The 14,673-nt window shown below is 65.7% G+C and overlaps 3 protein-coding genes across 5 annotated transcripts in view; all 3 read right to left on the bottom strand.

Moving 5' to 3' along the window:
- The window catches only part of GNG7 (G protein subunit gamma 7), a 49,227-nt gene extending 49,086 nt beyond the window's left edge, over positions 1 to 141 (bottom strand). The window contains exon 1 of the mRNA XM_071452130.1: positions 19 to 141. The gene's annotated coding sequence lies outside the window, so the exon portion shown is untranslated. The remainder of the gene's footprint in view (positions 1 to 18) is intronic.
- A 3,199-nt stretch (positions 142 to 3,340) lies between these two features.
- DIRAS1 (DIRAS family GTPase 1) lies at positions 3,341 to 7,467 on the bottom strand. Its single transcript, XM_071452069.1, has 2 exons — positions 7,244 to 7,467; positions 3,341 to 5,181 (listed from the first exon to the last, which is right to left on the bottom strand). The coding sequence occupies exon 2, from the start codon at positions 5,163 to 5,165 to the stop codon at positions 4,569 to 4,571; it is 597 nt and encodes a 198-aa protein (XP_071308170.1). The 5' UTR covers positions 5,166 to 5,181; positions 7,244 to 7,467; the 3' UTR covers positions 3,341 to 4,568.
- Positions 7,468 to 8,998: 1,531 nt separating this feature from the next.
- Positions 8,999 to 14,552, bottom strand: SLC39A3 (solute carrier family 39 member 3). 3 transcript variants are annotated; one of them, XM_071452066.1, is made up of 4 exons: positions 14,408 to 14,552; positions 13,642 to 13,780; positions 12,430 to 12,725; positions 8,999 to 11,498 (listed from the first exon to the last, which is right to left on the bottom strand). In XM_071452066.1, exons 3-4 carry the CDS (start codon positions 12,634 to 12,636, stop codon positions 10,764 to 10,766), a joined length of 942 nt encoding a protein of 313 aa, XP_071308167.1. In that variant the 5' UTR covers positions 12,637 to 12,725; positions 13,642 to 13,780; positions 14,408 to 14,552; the 3' UTR covers positions 8,999 to 10,763. The 3 variants fall into 3 exon arrangements, with proteins under 3 accessions (XP_071308167.1, XP_071308168.1, XP_071308169.1); XM_071452067.1 differs by lacking the exon at positions 14,408 to 14,552 and adding an exon at positions 14,382 to 14,399; XM_071452068.1 differs by lacking the exon at positions 14,408 to 14,552 and adding an exon at positions 13,928 to 14,276.
- Between the last annotated feature and the right edge of the window lie 121 nt (positions 14,553 to 14,673).

A 14,673-nucleotide genomic window follows, 5' to 3' on the forward strand; every position in this document is an offset into this window, starting at 1 on the left:
TTCCCGGCGGTTCCTCACCGGTACCGGCGGGAGCGGGCGCGGCGGGCGCGGAGCGGAGCCGCCGCCTCAGACACCGCGCGGCGCAACGCACCCTGCTGGCCCGCGGGCGGCGCCGGCCCCGCCCCGCGCGCCTGACGGACAGCGCCGCCAGCCAATGGGAGTCCGCGGAGCCCGGCGCGCGGGGGGAGGGCCGGCCGGAAGGCGGGGCTTGGAGCGGCCGCCAAGTTCGGTTGCGGCGGCGGCGGCGCGGAGGGAGGCCGGGGAGGGGGCGGGGCCGGCGGAGGAGCGGCGGGAGGAGCGGCCAATCAGCACGCGGAGCTGGAAATGGGGCGTGGCTATATAAGTATTCATTAATATTAATAAGGTGGGAGGGGGCACGTGGCGGCCGGGGCGCGAAGCACCGGGAAGGGACACCCCGGGACCCCCGGGCATCCCCCGGTGCGTGGCGCCCCCGGTGCCCCCAAGGTCTCCCCGGGATCCCCCGGTCTGTGCTCCTCCACAGCCCTCGGTGCAGCCGGACCGGACCCGTCTGTGATCCCGCTGCGGGGCTTGGGGTCCCCAAATCCCCCAGACCATCCCCGAGCACTGCCGCGCTCTGCCCAGCCCTGCGTACCGGGGGTCGCGGCCTCGCTCTGCCCCCACCTCGGGGAGCTGCTGCCCCCGGGGACGGAGGGGAAAATCCGTGGGGATGAATCAGCGGCGGGCGGGAGTCACGGTGGTGGCGCGGGGGGAGCGGAAATCACGCCCTGAATCGAGGCTTTGATTCCCCCAGGGCTGCCACAGGCACCGGGCGAGCGCGGCCGGCGGGTCCCGGTGGTGCCTGGTCCCGGAGTTCCCTCGGGAGTCCCCGTGGGGGGACACAGCCACGTCCCCAGCGCTTCCCAGCGCATCCCAGTCTGCGCTGGCCCGCACCAGTACGCACCAGTTGCAGCTGCGATCCCAGCAGGAATTGAGGTGGGAAAATGCCGAGCCGGGGCTGTCCCCACATCGGCGGCTGCGCTGGAATCGGGCTGAAAACTCCATAATCCTGTTAGTGGGAAGAAGGCTGATTTTCCCCCTAATCCAGTTTGCTCCCGTATGTCCCGGCCCGCCGAGCCCTAATCAGCTTTCCCTGCAGATGAGCACTCCCAAGTGCCGGGGCCGCGGTGTCCCCCCGGTGGGGGACACAAGGGACAATATTCCAGTGCGAGACACGATGCCAGGAGCTGGTTTGGGTCCCAAAATCTGCATTTGTGAAATTGATGGCCGCGGGCGGGAACCGGCTGCACCGCGGCTCATCCCGGGGCTCATCCCGTTAATTAACGCTCGGGAGCTGCTTTGTTTAACGCCTGGACTCGGGGGAGGCTCCGGGCGCCCGGCGAGGATCCTCCCTCCCGGTGCTGCGCTGATTTTTGAGGGATCAGGATGGGGTTTGGGGGGGCTGCAGGGACCCAGCGCTTCCCTGGCAGCATCCCGAGGGACACCCGAGGCTGCAGCAGGACCGGGACCGGAGCGTCCCCTGCCACGGCGGGCACAGGTCCCCATTAGGTGGGGGGAAGTGGGAGGGGACAGAGAGGGCAGAGGGGGCAGAGGTGGAGAGCCGGGAAAGGGGGGAAGAGGAAATTTTCTGCCCCCAAGGCGTTGTGGAGCCTCTGGAAGTGCTCTGAGTTTCGGTGTGATGGTGCCACCCCAAATACCTGAGGGTCCTGAGGGATCCCAGCAGGTGGGGACTGGCACCACGTGTCCCCATGCCCACGTGTGCCTGCCCCACTGTCCTGTCCTGGCACCCACAGAGAGCCCTGGATCCCCCCAGGCCACAGAAGGGACACGGGGACAGGAGCAGGGGCCATGGGCAATGGCAGGGAGCTGTGACATCCCTGAGGAGCTGGCACTGTTCCCATGGAGCCCAGAGCAACCCAAGGATCTGTGACCATCCCACAGAGCTGTGGCTATTCCCACAAATCCATAACCATCCCTACTGATCCACGGCCATCCCTATGGATCCATCACCATCCCTATGGATCTACAACCATCCCTATGGATCCATAACCACCTGCATGGATCCACAACGATCCCTATGGATCCATCATCATCCTTACTGATCCACAACCATCCCTATGGATCCATCACTATCCATCCCTATGGATCCATGATCATCCATCTCTATGGGTCCATGACCATCCCTATGGATGCACCACCATCCCCACAGATCCGTGCCCATCCCCACAGATCCATGCCCATCCCCATGGATCCGTGCCCATCCCCAGGTATCTGTGCCCATCCCCACAGATCCATGCCCATCCCCACAGATCCATGCCCATCCCCACAGATCCATGCTATCCCCACGGATCCGTGCCCATCCCCACGGATCCGTGCCCTTGCCCAGTGCCCCGGTGCCCGCAGCAGCCCCGTTCCCCCCCGTTCCCCCCCGTTCCCCCCTCCCCGTTCCCGCTCCCGGAGCCCACGCGGCTCCCGCGCCCGGGGAGCAGCGCTGGTTTCCATGGCAACGGGCGTGATGACGCACGCGCCGCGCTCCCGCCCCCCCCCCCCCCCCTCCCCGCGGGCACGGGCGGGGACAGCGACACGCGGGCACGCGCGCGCGTCACACGTGTCACACGCGTGTCGCACCCACGTCACAGGCGGGCACGCGCGGCACGAGCACGGCACAGGGCACGCGCGTGTCACACGCACGGAACACGTGTCACATTCGTGTCACACACACAGAGGTGTGCCACTGTCACATTTGTGCCACAAACACAGAGGTGTGCCACTGTCACATTTGTGCCACAAACACACCTGTGCCCTCCGTCACATTCGTGTCATACACACACCCGTGCATACATCACATTTGTGTCACACACAGAGGTACAGAGGTGTGCCACATGTCACATTTGTGTCACACACACAGGTGTGCCCACTGTCACATTTGTGTCACACACACGCACCTGTGCCCACTATCACATTTGTGTCACACACAGAGGTGTGCCCACTATCATATTTGTGTCACATGCACACACACACCTGTGTACATGTCACAGTTGTGTCACACACACCTGTGCCTACTGTCCCATTTGTGTCACACACATCACATTCGTGTCACACACACACAGCTGTGCACACACGTCACATTTGTGCCCCACACACACAAATGTCACATATGTCACACACGCCCACAGCCCTACACACACAACGCACGCGCCTCACACCTGCACACGTGTGTCTGTGGCCGTCCCACGGAGCCGTGGCTGTCCCCAAGGTGTGCACACACATCACACTCACCGTCACACCAACCTTGCCCCCCTTCCCGTGACCCCCCCGTGTCCTCCCGCCCCGGCCGGGGGCGGCTCCGGGGGACGCGGGAGCGTTTCTCGTCTCTTTATTGAAGGAAGACTATTTCTAGAATAAAGGCTACATCGTCACCTTGTCCCCTGGGCGCTCGGATCCTCGTGTAAAAAGCCGGGGGGGTGCGGGGAGCTGGGGGGGGCTCGGCCTGCCCGGGGACACCCCCTCGGGGACACCCCCTCGGGGACACCCCGGTGGTGGCGGCGGGGGAAGGAGCGGGGCCGGAGCGAGGGGACAAACCTCGAGGGGACGAGGGGCTGGTGACAGCGCGGGGACCCCGCTCCGGCCAGGGGGGAACAAGCAGGGCTGCGCCAGAGCTGGAGGGTGCCGGGGGTCCCGGGGGTCCCGGGGGTGCGGGGCCGGGCCACCCGCGGGGGGACTCTGAGGACGGGGGGGCACCGATCCTTGCGGCATCGGTGGGGAGGGGGCAGCGGGGGGCGCGGGGGGCCCGGCCGGCTGTGGGGCCGGGGCTCTCCCGCCGGAGCTCACCAGGATTGTGCTGGGTCAGGACCTCCCGCGGACCCGATGCTTTGTGCTTGGGCTGGCGGCTCCGGCTGCGGCACCGGCTCGGGGCTGGGGGAGAGCACGGGGGGCCCGCGGCGCCGGGGTGGGGCTGGGGGGCGGGCATGGGGCACCACGATGGGCCTGGGGGGCAAGGGGACCACGGTGCCGGGCTGGGGGCTCGGGGGGCTGCGGTGGCAGACGGGGCTGGGGGGGCCGTGGCACCTGGACAGGGCTGGGGGTTTGGGGAGGGGGTCATGGCACCAGGATGGGGCAGGGGGGCCGGGGGACACCGGTCAGGGGGACACGGGCACCGCGCAGGGGCTGCCCCCGCCCCGGGTCTCTGCCCGCAGGAGCAGAGCACTATGGCGTGGGGACGGGGGCCCGGGACGCGCGGGACTGTCCCCAAAGGATGACACCGCCATCCCCACGTGGCACCGTCCTTCCCTCCCGCGAGGACCGACGGGGGCCGGGCCCGGTGGCACCGGTTGTGCTGAGGGCGGGGGGTGTGGCCCGGGTGTCCCGGCGGCGAGTCCCCGCTCCTGCCGTGCCCGGGGGTGGCCGCGTGTCCCTCACCTCGGCCCCGTCTTCACCCCCGGCCCCGGCGGCCCCGCACAGTCACAGTGATGGCACACGGAGGACGAGGGGACGGTCCCGCTGCGATGCCACTGCCACGTCCAGCCGTGGGGGGGAGGAGGGAGGGGGGGTATCCGGAGTGGGGAGGGGGCGCGGGCCAGTCCGGGGCTCTACATGATGCTGCACTTCCCCTTGATTTTGTCTGTCCTCTTCTGCTTGCTGGAGCGCTTCCCGTCGATGGTGAGGCTGACGTTCCTCCTCTTCTCCAGGTTCAGCAGCTCCTGGAAGAGCTCCTTGACGTTGTAGTTCATCTTGGCCGAGGTCTCCATGAAGGCGCATTTCCACTCCTTGGCCATGGCCTCCCCCTCCCTGCTCTCCACCTCGCGCTGCGTCTCGTCGCACTTGTTGCCCACCAGCATGATGGGGATGCTCTCCACGCTGCCCTTGATCTGCACGATCTGCTGGTAGATGGGCTTCAGCTCCTCCAGCGACTGCTTGCTGGTGACCGAGAAGACCAGGATGAAGGCATGGCCCTTGGAGATGGACAGGCGCTGCATGGCCGGGAACTGGTGGCTGCCGGTGGTGTCGGTGATCTGCAGCGTGCACACGCTCTTGTCGCAGCTGATCACCTGCCGGTAGGTGTCCTCGATGGTGGGGATGTAGGTGTCGCGGAAGGTCCCCTTGACGAAGCGCAGCACCAGCGAGCTCTTGCCCACGCCGCCGGCTCCGAACACCACCACGCGGTAATCGTTGCTCTGCTCCGGCATTTTGGCCCCGCGGTCGCTGCGGGGGCACAGGGAGGCGTCACCCCCCGTTCCAGGCGCGGCCCCCCTGAGATGCAGCCCCGGTTGGGAGCTGGGCTCGCTGCCCTTGGGTCGCCCTTGCCGGCCGGCGCGGGGTGAGGCTGCCTTGGCTATTTTTACCGGCCGCCCGCCGTGGCCATATGGCCGAGCGCGGCCACCGGCACCGCAGCTGCTGCCGAGGCTGCTGGGGGGGCTCGCTGGGCAGGGACCCCCCCGCCAGCTCTGCAGGGGTCATGGTGGCACCTGGAGCGCCCAGCTGGGCTCTCTGGCCAGGTACAGAGGTGCCCTTTCACACACACAGGTTGTGCTGCTGGTGTCCTGTCACCCTGTCACTCCCTGCCACCCTGTCCCACGCCGTGCCATCCCTCTGCTCTGCTCCCACCCCAGGGATGCATTGGGGAGTGCAGGAAAGGAGCGTGGCACAGCCGTGGGCTGCAGGTGGTGGGCAGTGGGTCAGAGCTCCCCTCATGCTGCCAAACCTCAGTGCCCACCCACAGGGGACACCTGGAACCGGGCAAGGTCCCCAGTGCCCCCCAGTGAGGCAGTGCTGGGGTGTGAAACGAGGTGGCACAAAGGGTCGTGTGTGCAGGGCCCTGCTCTGGTTCCCCCAGTGCAGCACAGGGGTGGCAGCACCAGCTCTGTCCCACGAGGGTCCCCAGGGTGCGTGGGACCCTCACAGAGCCTTGGGGACATTAAACCCACCACGGGACAGGGTTTCCAAAGGTGCCCAGCCACAGGATGAGTGGGAAGGAGGGGAGGGAAGGGGGCTGAGCTTTGCTTAAGGACTGTGCCCAGTCAGCTCCACTCCTGCCACTCCAGTTCAGGGAAGGGGGACAGCAAAGTGCCCCAGACAGCCCCGTACTGGTGTCTGCCCTGGGCACGGCAGCTCCTGCATCCCTGAGCATCTCCGGGGGAAGCAGCCCCTTCCCACAGCCACCCCATCCCCGTCCCAGGGCACCAGGGGGTCTGGACCCCACAAAGCAGCCCCAAACCCCCGGCATGTCCCCAGACACCAGAGCCAGGCGAGGCTGGGAGCTGGAGGAGCCAAGGAGCTCATCCCACCGTGGGCTCCTTGGATCCCAGCACACTGGGAGCGTCACCATCACCCGGGGGCTGGGGCTGCAGCGGGGGCCGGGGCTGAGCTGGCGCGTGGGAACGTCCAACCTCGGCCAGGGCTGGCAGTGCTCCCACCCTGTCCCACCGGTCCCATCCCACCTGTCTCACCTGCCTGTCCCACCTGTCCCATCCCACTTGTTCCACCTGTCCATCCCACCTGTCCACGGCACAGCCGAAAGTGCCCCTGAACTCCCAGCCCTGCCATGGGGCGCTGGGCTGGACAGACCCTCACGGAACAGGGGGGGCTCTTTGGGGTGACCCCACGGCCTGTGCCCAGCAGCACCTTGATCCCAACAGTCCCTGGTGCCCGAGGGTCCGGAGCACGGCCCCCCCTCTGCTCGTGGGCAGGGACCACCCGGGGCTGATCCTGCCGGGGGGCTCTGCACCCCCCAGAGCCCCCCAGCACCCTCCCATCGGGGCCCCCAGCACTGGGGGTGACACTGGTGGGGACCTGGGGGTCAGGATGGAGGGCAGGGCAGGGGTGAGGGAGCAAGGGAGGGATGGGGAGCAGGGCAAGGGCAGGGTGGAGATGGAGAGGCAGGGAAGGGCAGGATGGAGGGATGAAGGGGCAGGAGAAGGGGCTGGATCGAGGTCGGAGGAGCAGAGGAAGAGCGGGGGGGACGAGCATCCCGCTCAGGATGGAGATGGAGAGGCAGGGGAAGAGCAGGACACGGACGGAGAGGCAGAAGGGGCTGCATGGAGGGGCAGGATGGAGATGGAGGAGCGGGAGAAGGGGCGGGAGGGACGAGCATCCCGCTCAGGATGGAGATGGAGCGGCAGCAGGAGGGCACGGACAGATGGCGGGGCAGGGTCGCGGGTCCCCCCGCGCCGCTCCCCGCCCTGCCGGCAGCACCCCCGGTCCCCGCGCCGGCCGCGCTCCCCCGGCCCCCGCCGCGCCGGTCGCATTGCGGTGCCCGCCGCCTCACCGTGTCCTGCCCGGGATCCGCCCTTGGCTGCGGGCGGCGCGGCGGCCTCAGCGCATGGCCCGGCCCGGGGCGGCCCCGGCGCGGCGGCTCCGCTCCGCCCGGCGCGGCTCGGTGCGGCGGGGCTCGGCGGGGCTCGGCGGGGCTGCGGCCGGTGCGGCGGGGCCGGCTCGGCTGGGCGGGCTCGGCTCGCCTCGGCTCGGCTCGGTGCGGTGCGGCCGCCGCAGAGCCGATCCCGCCCCGCCGCCGGCCCCGCCCGCCGCGCCCGCCCCGCCCGGGGCCCCGGACCCCCGGGCCCGGCCCCGAGCGGCTCCGGGACCCGGCAGCGGCGGGACGGGGACACACGGACAGGGATGGGGACAGACGGAAAGGGATGCACGAGAATGGGGGCACACGGGCAGCGATGGAGATGCACGGGATGGAAACACAGGGACAGGGACAGACAGGAACGGGATGGGGACACACGGAGAAGAGACTCAAACAGGGACGGGGACAGGGACACATGGATGGGAACACATGGAGAGAGAGATGGGGATTCATGGGGGTGAGAGGGGACAGCCAGGCAAGAAGACACAGGATGGGGACACACGGACAGGGACACACGGACAGGGACACTTGGGGATGAGGACACAGGGACCCCACATGGACACCTGCACAGGTGGGGACATGAATCCACATGAGGAGGGACAGTCAAGGGACTCATGGATGGGGACAGAGCCTCGCAGGTGGTGACAGGGGACACAGGGACAGGACAGACGGACACCAACATCCCAGCCAGGCAGGGCACAGGTGGCACAGGGTGCTGTGAGCCCCCGTGGCAGTTGGGGGTGGCCTGGGCAGCCATGCTGGGCTCTGGGGACACAGAGGCCATGGTGCCACCCCAGCACAGGACCGGGAGCTTGTGCACACACCGCAGGGCCTTTGTCACCAACTGGTGTCACCTGCTCATGGCAGAGCCCCAGAACCCCAGAGGGGCCCTTGAGGGGACACACTGGGGACCCTGGTGGGGCTGTGGGACACTCAAGCGCTGGCTGAGCCCCCCCCAGTGCCTGAGTGGGACCAGAAGAGCCCCAGGGTGACCATCCCCAGCTCCGTGTCCCACCACTGGCACTGGGCACTGGAGGTGACTGGTGACTCCAGGGGTCTGATGGTCCCTGTCACAGCCGGGGGCTGCTCCTGCCTCACCCCCCCCGGCCCCACTCCTGAGTGGCAGCAATTAAAATCCGCAGCCTCTATTAATAGCAGCCAGCGGGCACCGGGCCACGGTGGCACCCACGCGCTGGCACCGCGTCCCCACGGGAACGGGGAGGGCAGCGGGGGGGGCACGGGGACATCGGCCCGCCCCGCCCCGCGGGGTGACAAGGCCCAGGGGGGGTGGTGGCAGCCTCAGCCCCCCCCACCCCCGCCGCGCCCGGAGCCGGCCGGATACTCCTCGTTAGAGGCAATGAATGAGCTTTCCTTGATCATTTTCCTGCGGCTCCTCCTCGTTCCATTGAGCCGCAGCTCCCCGCCAGGCCTGACGCAACGGGGCGGCCGCTCACGCAGGGCTGAATCACGGCGCTGCCGAGCGGGGGGTGCTGGGGGGGGTCCTGTCCCCCGCCCCCGGGCTCAGCAGGGCTCTGGGGGGTCCGGCTGGAGGGGTTCGGATGCCCGGGGAGGGGGCTCAGCCCACGCCGGGGCCGGGCACGTGTGGATGCCGCGTGAGCCGGACGCGGAGCAGCCATGGGGGACATCAAAAAAAGCGAGTGACAGCGAGGGGAGAAGGGCAGGGAATTTATTGGGAGCAGCAGGGCCTCCTCCTCCTCCTCCTCCACCCTGGAGCACGGGATGATCCTGTGGATGAACCCCCCCAGGGCAGCGGGATGAGGATGGGGGAGCTCAGCACCCCCTGGCACTTCACAGCCCCCGCCCCCGATCCCAACTGCAGCAGGAGGAGGGCGTGAAACGGAGGTGACAGCCCAACAGGGGACACTCAGCACCGTGTCACCTCTCCCCCTTCATCCCCCCCAGGAGAGAGGTCACCCCCCAGGAGAGGTGAAACAGCCCCGAGGCTTCACCACGGCCGAGGCAAATCACAAATCACGTTCTCCTCTCATCCTGCTGCTTTGTGTCATGCCAGGCCCAAAATAACCTCCCTCCACACCCCCCCCTTCCACTCCAGGTTTTCAAAGGAAGATTAATTGACTCGGGGATGTTGCAGCAATTAAACTAACGAGCCCCAGGATCTGTCAGATGATGCTCAGCTGCCTCCATATGCTGCAGCTGGGCCACCGCGGAGGCTCCGCGCCTCCTTCCCGCTGCCGGCACTGCGCCATCCTTATAATTCCATCAGCGCTTCCAGGGCCCGGCCAAGCTGCTGCTGCAGGAGCGAAGGCTCCGGGTAATTAAAATGCAGCCCCTGCCTGAGCCAGGCTGTGTTTCACAGCTGGGGGGGAGCACATTCCCAGCTCCAGCCTCTGATCCCAGCTCCTGGCTCCCAAAGGCAAATCCAGCGGGATCAGGAGCTTCCCAGGGGCTCTGTGGCGGCTGCTGGGAGCTGCTCGTGTCTCTCAGCATCATCTCCACTCCCCCCCAAGGGAGGTGATTCCATTCCTTTGGAAACCTGGAAAAGCCTTGGAGCAGCCCCTGATGGGAACTGCTCGGCCCCTCTGACTGCAGAGCACTGAGAACACGAAGAGTTTGCTCCAAAATATCAGTGCTGGAAATTGTTACTGCCCGTTTCCTGCAAGCTCATGGATGCCAGGCTCTGGATAAGGTGAGGATCTGCTGCACCCCTGGAAGTGTCCAAGGCCAGGTTGGACGGGGCTTGCAGCACCCTGGGACAGTGCAAGGTGTCCCTGTCCATGGCACTGAACAGGCTCTAAGGTCCTCCCCAACTCAAACCATCCTGGCATTCAGCCTCTGATTTTCAGAGGTTTTCCTTAGGGAATGCTCAACCTATGGGCACGAAGCTGAGAAGGAAGCAGGGTAGAGGGGCCCGGCCTCATTTCTTCCATGAATCCCTGGAAAAGCTGAGCTCCCCGAGCCCCAGGTGGGGCGCTGGAAGCTGTGTGGAGGCAGCAGGGCCTGGAAGGCCAGAGCCCCACAGGGATGTTATTTTTGGCAGCTCTTACAACCAGGTTTTACTCCCAACTAAGCCAGCGAAAGCAGCTTAGTGCAGCCTGGCAATCCCTGCTCCCACCTGCTCTGCCTCCACTCCTGTTTGTTCCTCACCTCCTCGGAGCCTCCGGAGCGTGGCCGAAGGGAAGGAGGGAGACACACACACATTCGAGGAGCTCTTGGAAGCAGAATTTACCCAGATCTTTAACGTTTGTGTCCGCTATTCCCTGCAGCCCCTCGGGCAGGGACAATCCCTCGGGATATTCCTCACTCTGAGCACACGGGAAGAGATTCTCCTCCTCCAGGTCATCATGGAAACTCCGCCCGGGTTGGGCTGTTCCAGCGGTGAAAGGGGCGGCTCCTCCCGGCGCCGTGGGAGGGGAGAGGTGAGGTTTTGCTCCCTCGGCTTCCTGAGGCTCTCGGCTCACCACGGGACGAGCACCAGCCCGGCCAGCGCGGTGTAGCCCAGCACCAAGCACAGCACCTTGAGCAGCCGGTGGCTTTTATCCTCCAGCTCCTTGGCCAGGATCTCGAAGAAGGTGACGAAGAGGAAGGTGCCGCCGGCGACGCCCTGCAGCAGCAGGGAGGCGATGCTGCCCGCGGCGCTGCGGCTGCTCTCGATGCCCATGCCCACCCCGATGCCCAGCGGGATCATCAGGCACACGGCCACCGCCAGCTTGGCCGCATCCCTCAGCGCCAGCGACGCCTTGGCCATGCTGATGCCCAAGGCCACGGCCACCAGCGTCTCGTGCACGGCCACTCCCAGGAACAAGCTGACCACTCTGCCTCCGTCCTCCTGCAGGCCCAGCGCCAGACCCTCGAAGATGGAGTGGGTGCAGAGGGCAAAGACCAGCCCCAGCAGGCGGCGGGGGCCGCAGCGGGCGAGCTCGGGGAGGTGCAGGCCGTGCGAGTGCGGGCCGTGCTCCCCGTAGAGCGCGCGCCCGCGCGGGGACGCCATGAAGGGGCTCTCGTACTCCGAGTCGCTGCCCGCGTCCGAGCCCGCGTTGAAGGTCTCCAGGTCGATGAAGGACGGCTTCTCCTTCTGCAAGCTCAGGAAGAGCTGGTCCACGAAGACCGACAGGAAGAAGCCGACCATCATGATGGTCTCGGCCACCGGGTAGTCCGTGGTCACGTTGTTCTGTCTGAGAACCTCATCGAGCTGGAAGGGAGCAAAAGATCCATCCCTTTATCCCTCTGGTGGGACACAGTCCCACAGATCCACAGTGAATCCACCCCTTTATCCCTCTGGTGAGACACAGTCCCACAGATCCACAGTGAATCCACCCCTTTATCCCTCTGAAGGGAACCATTCCCCAGATCCACAGTGAATCCACACCTGTATCCCTGTGGAGAGAACAATTCCCACAGATCCACAGTGAATCCACCCCTTTATCCCTGTGGAGAGAACAATTCCCACAGATCCACAGTGAATCCACCCCTTTATCCCTCTGAAGGGAACCATTCCCACAGGGACACTCCATCAATCCATGATGCTGCCACATCCTTGTACAGCAGCCTTGGCAGGGCACAGGAAATCCCTGCCTTGCTGTTTGATCCTCACACCCCACAGCCTCCTCTGCCTCCACTTTCTCCACAGAGAGAGGGGCAGGAGGTGGGCACAGCTCCCCTTGCTGAGCCCCTGGACACAGCAGAGCTGCTCCAGAGGGCAGAGCCCCCTAAATCCACTCCCACTTGAGCCCCTGCAGGCTCAGATTAAGGCAGGAGGTGGGCACAGCTCCCCTTGCTGAGCTCCTGGGCACAGCAGAGCTGCTCCAGGGGGCACAGCAGCGCTGCTCCAGCAGGCAGAGCCCCCTAAATCCATTCGCCCTGGGCCCCTGCAGGCTCAGAGTGAGACAGGAGGTGGGCACAGCTCCCCTTGGTGAGCTCCTGGACACAGCACAGCTGCTCCAGCAGGCAGAGCCCCCTCAAACCACTCCCAACTGAACCCCTGCAGGCTCAGAGTGAGACAGGAGGTGGGCACAGCTCCCCTCGCTGAGCCCCCGGGCACAGCAGAGCTGCTCCAGCGGGCACAGCCCCCACAGCTGGGGCCCTGCAGGCTCAGATTTATGCAGGACGCCCCCAGGACCCACCTTGCCCCTGACGGCGGGCAGGAGCGCGTTGAAGCACGTGGCCAGGAAGACACCGCCCCCGAAGGAGTTCCAGAGCGCCAGCAGGCGGCGGGAGCGCTGAGCCTTCTCGTGGTCGGCCTCGATCAGCCTGACGGGCAGCAGGGCCCCGGCCAGCACCAGCACACAGATCCCCAGCAGGCACAGCACCTTGGCCACCACGATCCTCATCCTGCCCGGGATCCGGCCCCGGAGGGCACCCTCTGGGTGTGCTCAGAGCGGGGGCATCAGCCTGGATGGGCCTCAGGGAGAGAGGCTGCCTGGGGATAGGGAGAACACAGAGATTTTTCCTTTATGAGCTGTAGGAAGCAGCAGGGAAAAGTTCAAACTGGATTGAAAAGGAATTTTGAATGAAAGCCCTGGAATTGTGGTCACCTCAAACCATCCTTCCCTGGAGGTCTTTGAAGCCCTGTCCTTGGACACTTCCAGGGATGTGGCAGCCACTGGGAAATTCTTGACAGGGCCTGCCCACTCTCCCAAGGAGGAATTCCTTCTCAACATCCCATCTATCCCCTTCCAAAAATCCCACCCATCCCCTTCCCAATCTCCCATCCATCCCCTTCCAAAAATCCCACCCATCCCCTTCCAACATCCCATCCATCCTCTTCCCAAATCCCCATCCATCCCCTCCACAACATCTCACTCATCCCCTCCCCAAAATTCCATCCATCCCCTTCCCACAATTCCATCCATCCCATTCCCAAACTCTCCTCCATCCCCTCCCCAAAATCCCATTTATGCCCTCCCCAAACTCCCACCCATCCCAGCCCTCTGGCAGTGGGGAGGAGCCATTCCCTGTGTGCTGCCACCCCGAGTCTTTGTCTCTAACGGACAAAGAGAGGAATTCAGAGCCCATCAGGTGACACTGACTCACTGCAGGTCAGGCCAAGCCCAAACCCTGGGCCCAGGCACCAGCCACACCTGTGCCAGGGCAGAGGGAAGGGATAAAATCCTCCTTTTTCCACAGTTCACACCTCTGGAACACACCTGGCTCCCCCCAGAAACCCTTTAACCTCACTTTTTTTCCCTTTCCCCCCCATTTTAAACCCAAACCCGTCCCCTCCAAAGCCTCAACTTCCCAAGTTCAGGTGGAGCAGCCACATCCAGCATCCCTGAATGGGGCTGGAGCAGCCCTGAGGAAAAGGAAGCCCCAGGAGCACCTGAGGATCTCCTCACCTGCTCCTCCTGCACACCTGGGCTGTGTCCCCAGCCCCAAAACTGCTGCACCAAGGGATCAGCTCAGCTCCTGCTCGGGTCACTGGCTCAAAATGAAGCATCCATGCGATGAAAAATATTCTATAAAGCAGGCAGGGCACTGTGGGAGGAAAAACAAAGGGGTTCCTCATCCGTGCTCCTCTAAATCCCAATGTTTTTGTGAAAAACCGACCCTTCCAAGCCCTTTGAGACCGTTCCATCGCTTTTAGAAAGGGGGTGATGGGGAAGGGGCTCCTCCCAGACCAACCTGAGCCCACCAAAAGGGAGCAGAGATGAGGGGAGAGGTTTCAGCGTTGTTGGGTGGGCGGTGAGCAGCTCACATGGGGAGAGTTCAGCTGGGAAGACCCTCAGAGAGGGTCGGGGTCTGCCCTGAGCCCCTCAGGATGGGGAAGGGCCCCAGCTCCAGCCCCTCACAGGCAGATGGAGCCCCTCAGGATGGGGAAGGGGCCCAGCCCCTCACGGCGAGGAGGGGACCCCAGACTCCCACAGGAGCTTGGGGCACACCCTGACCCCTCACACCCAGAGCGGGCCCAGCCCCGGCCCCTCAAACCAAGGCCGGGCTCCAGCCCTCACACACGGAGAGGGCCCAGCCCCGTTCCCCCGCCCCTTCCCCCGCAGCCCCGGCTCCCCCAGCCCCGTTGCGACCCCGGGGTCCCCGGCCCGGCCCCGCCATCTCCTCACGACCCCCTCGGCCCCGTTACCCCGGTAACCGCCCCCCCTCACTCACGGCAAGCCCCGCTCGATGCCGGCCCGGCCGCCCCGCATCGCCCGCCCACGGCGGCCTCCCATTGGCTGAGGCGGAAAAGCTGATTTGTGATTGGGCGTTAGAGCTGTCAATCAACGCATCCACAGCACAGCGTGGGGGGAGCGGCGATTGAGGTCCGCGGGAAACGCGTCCCGTAGCGCTGGGTTCCGGACCCGGGATCACCGGGAAAAACGGGAACGGGAAAAACGGGAATGGGGAAAAACCGGAAAGCGGGAGCGCCGGGAATG

The sequence above is a fragment of the Agelaius tricolor genome, unplaced genomic scaffold (assembly GCF_023055355.1).
Source record: "Agelaius tricolor isolate 1412-34295 unplaced genomic scaffold, bAgeTri1.0.p SCAF_33, whole genome shotgun sequence".
Taxonomy (NCBI): Eukaryota; Metazoa; Chordata; class Aves; order Passeriformes; family Icteridae; genus Agelaius; species Agelaius tricolor.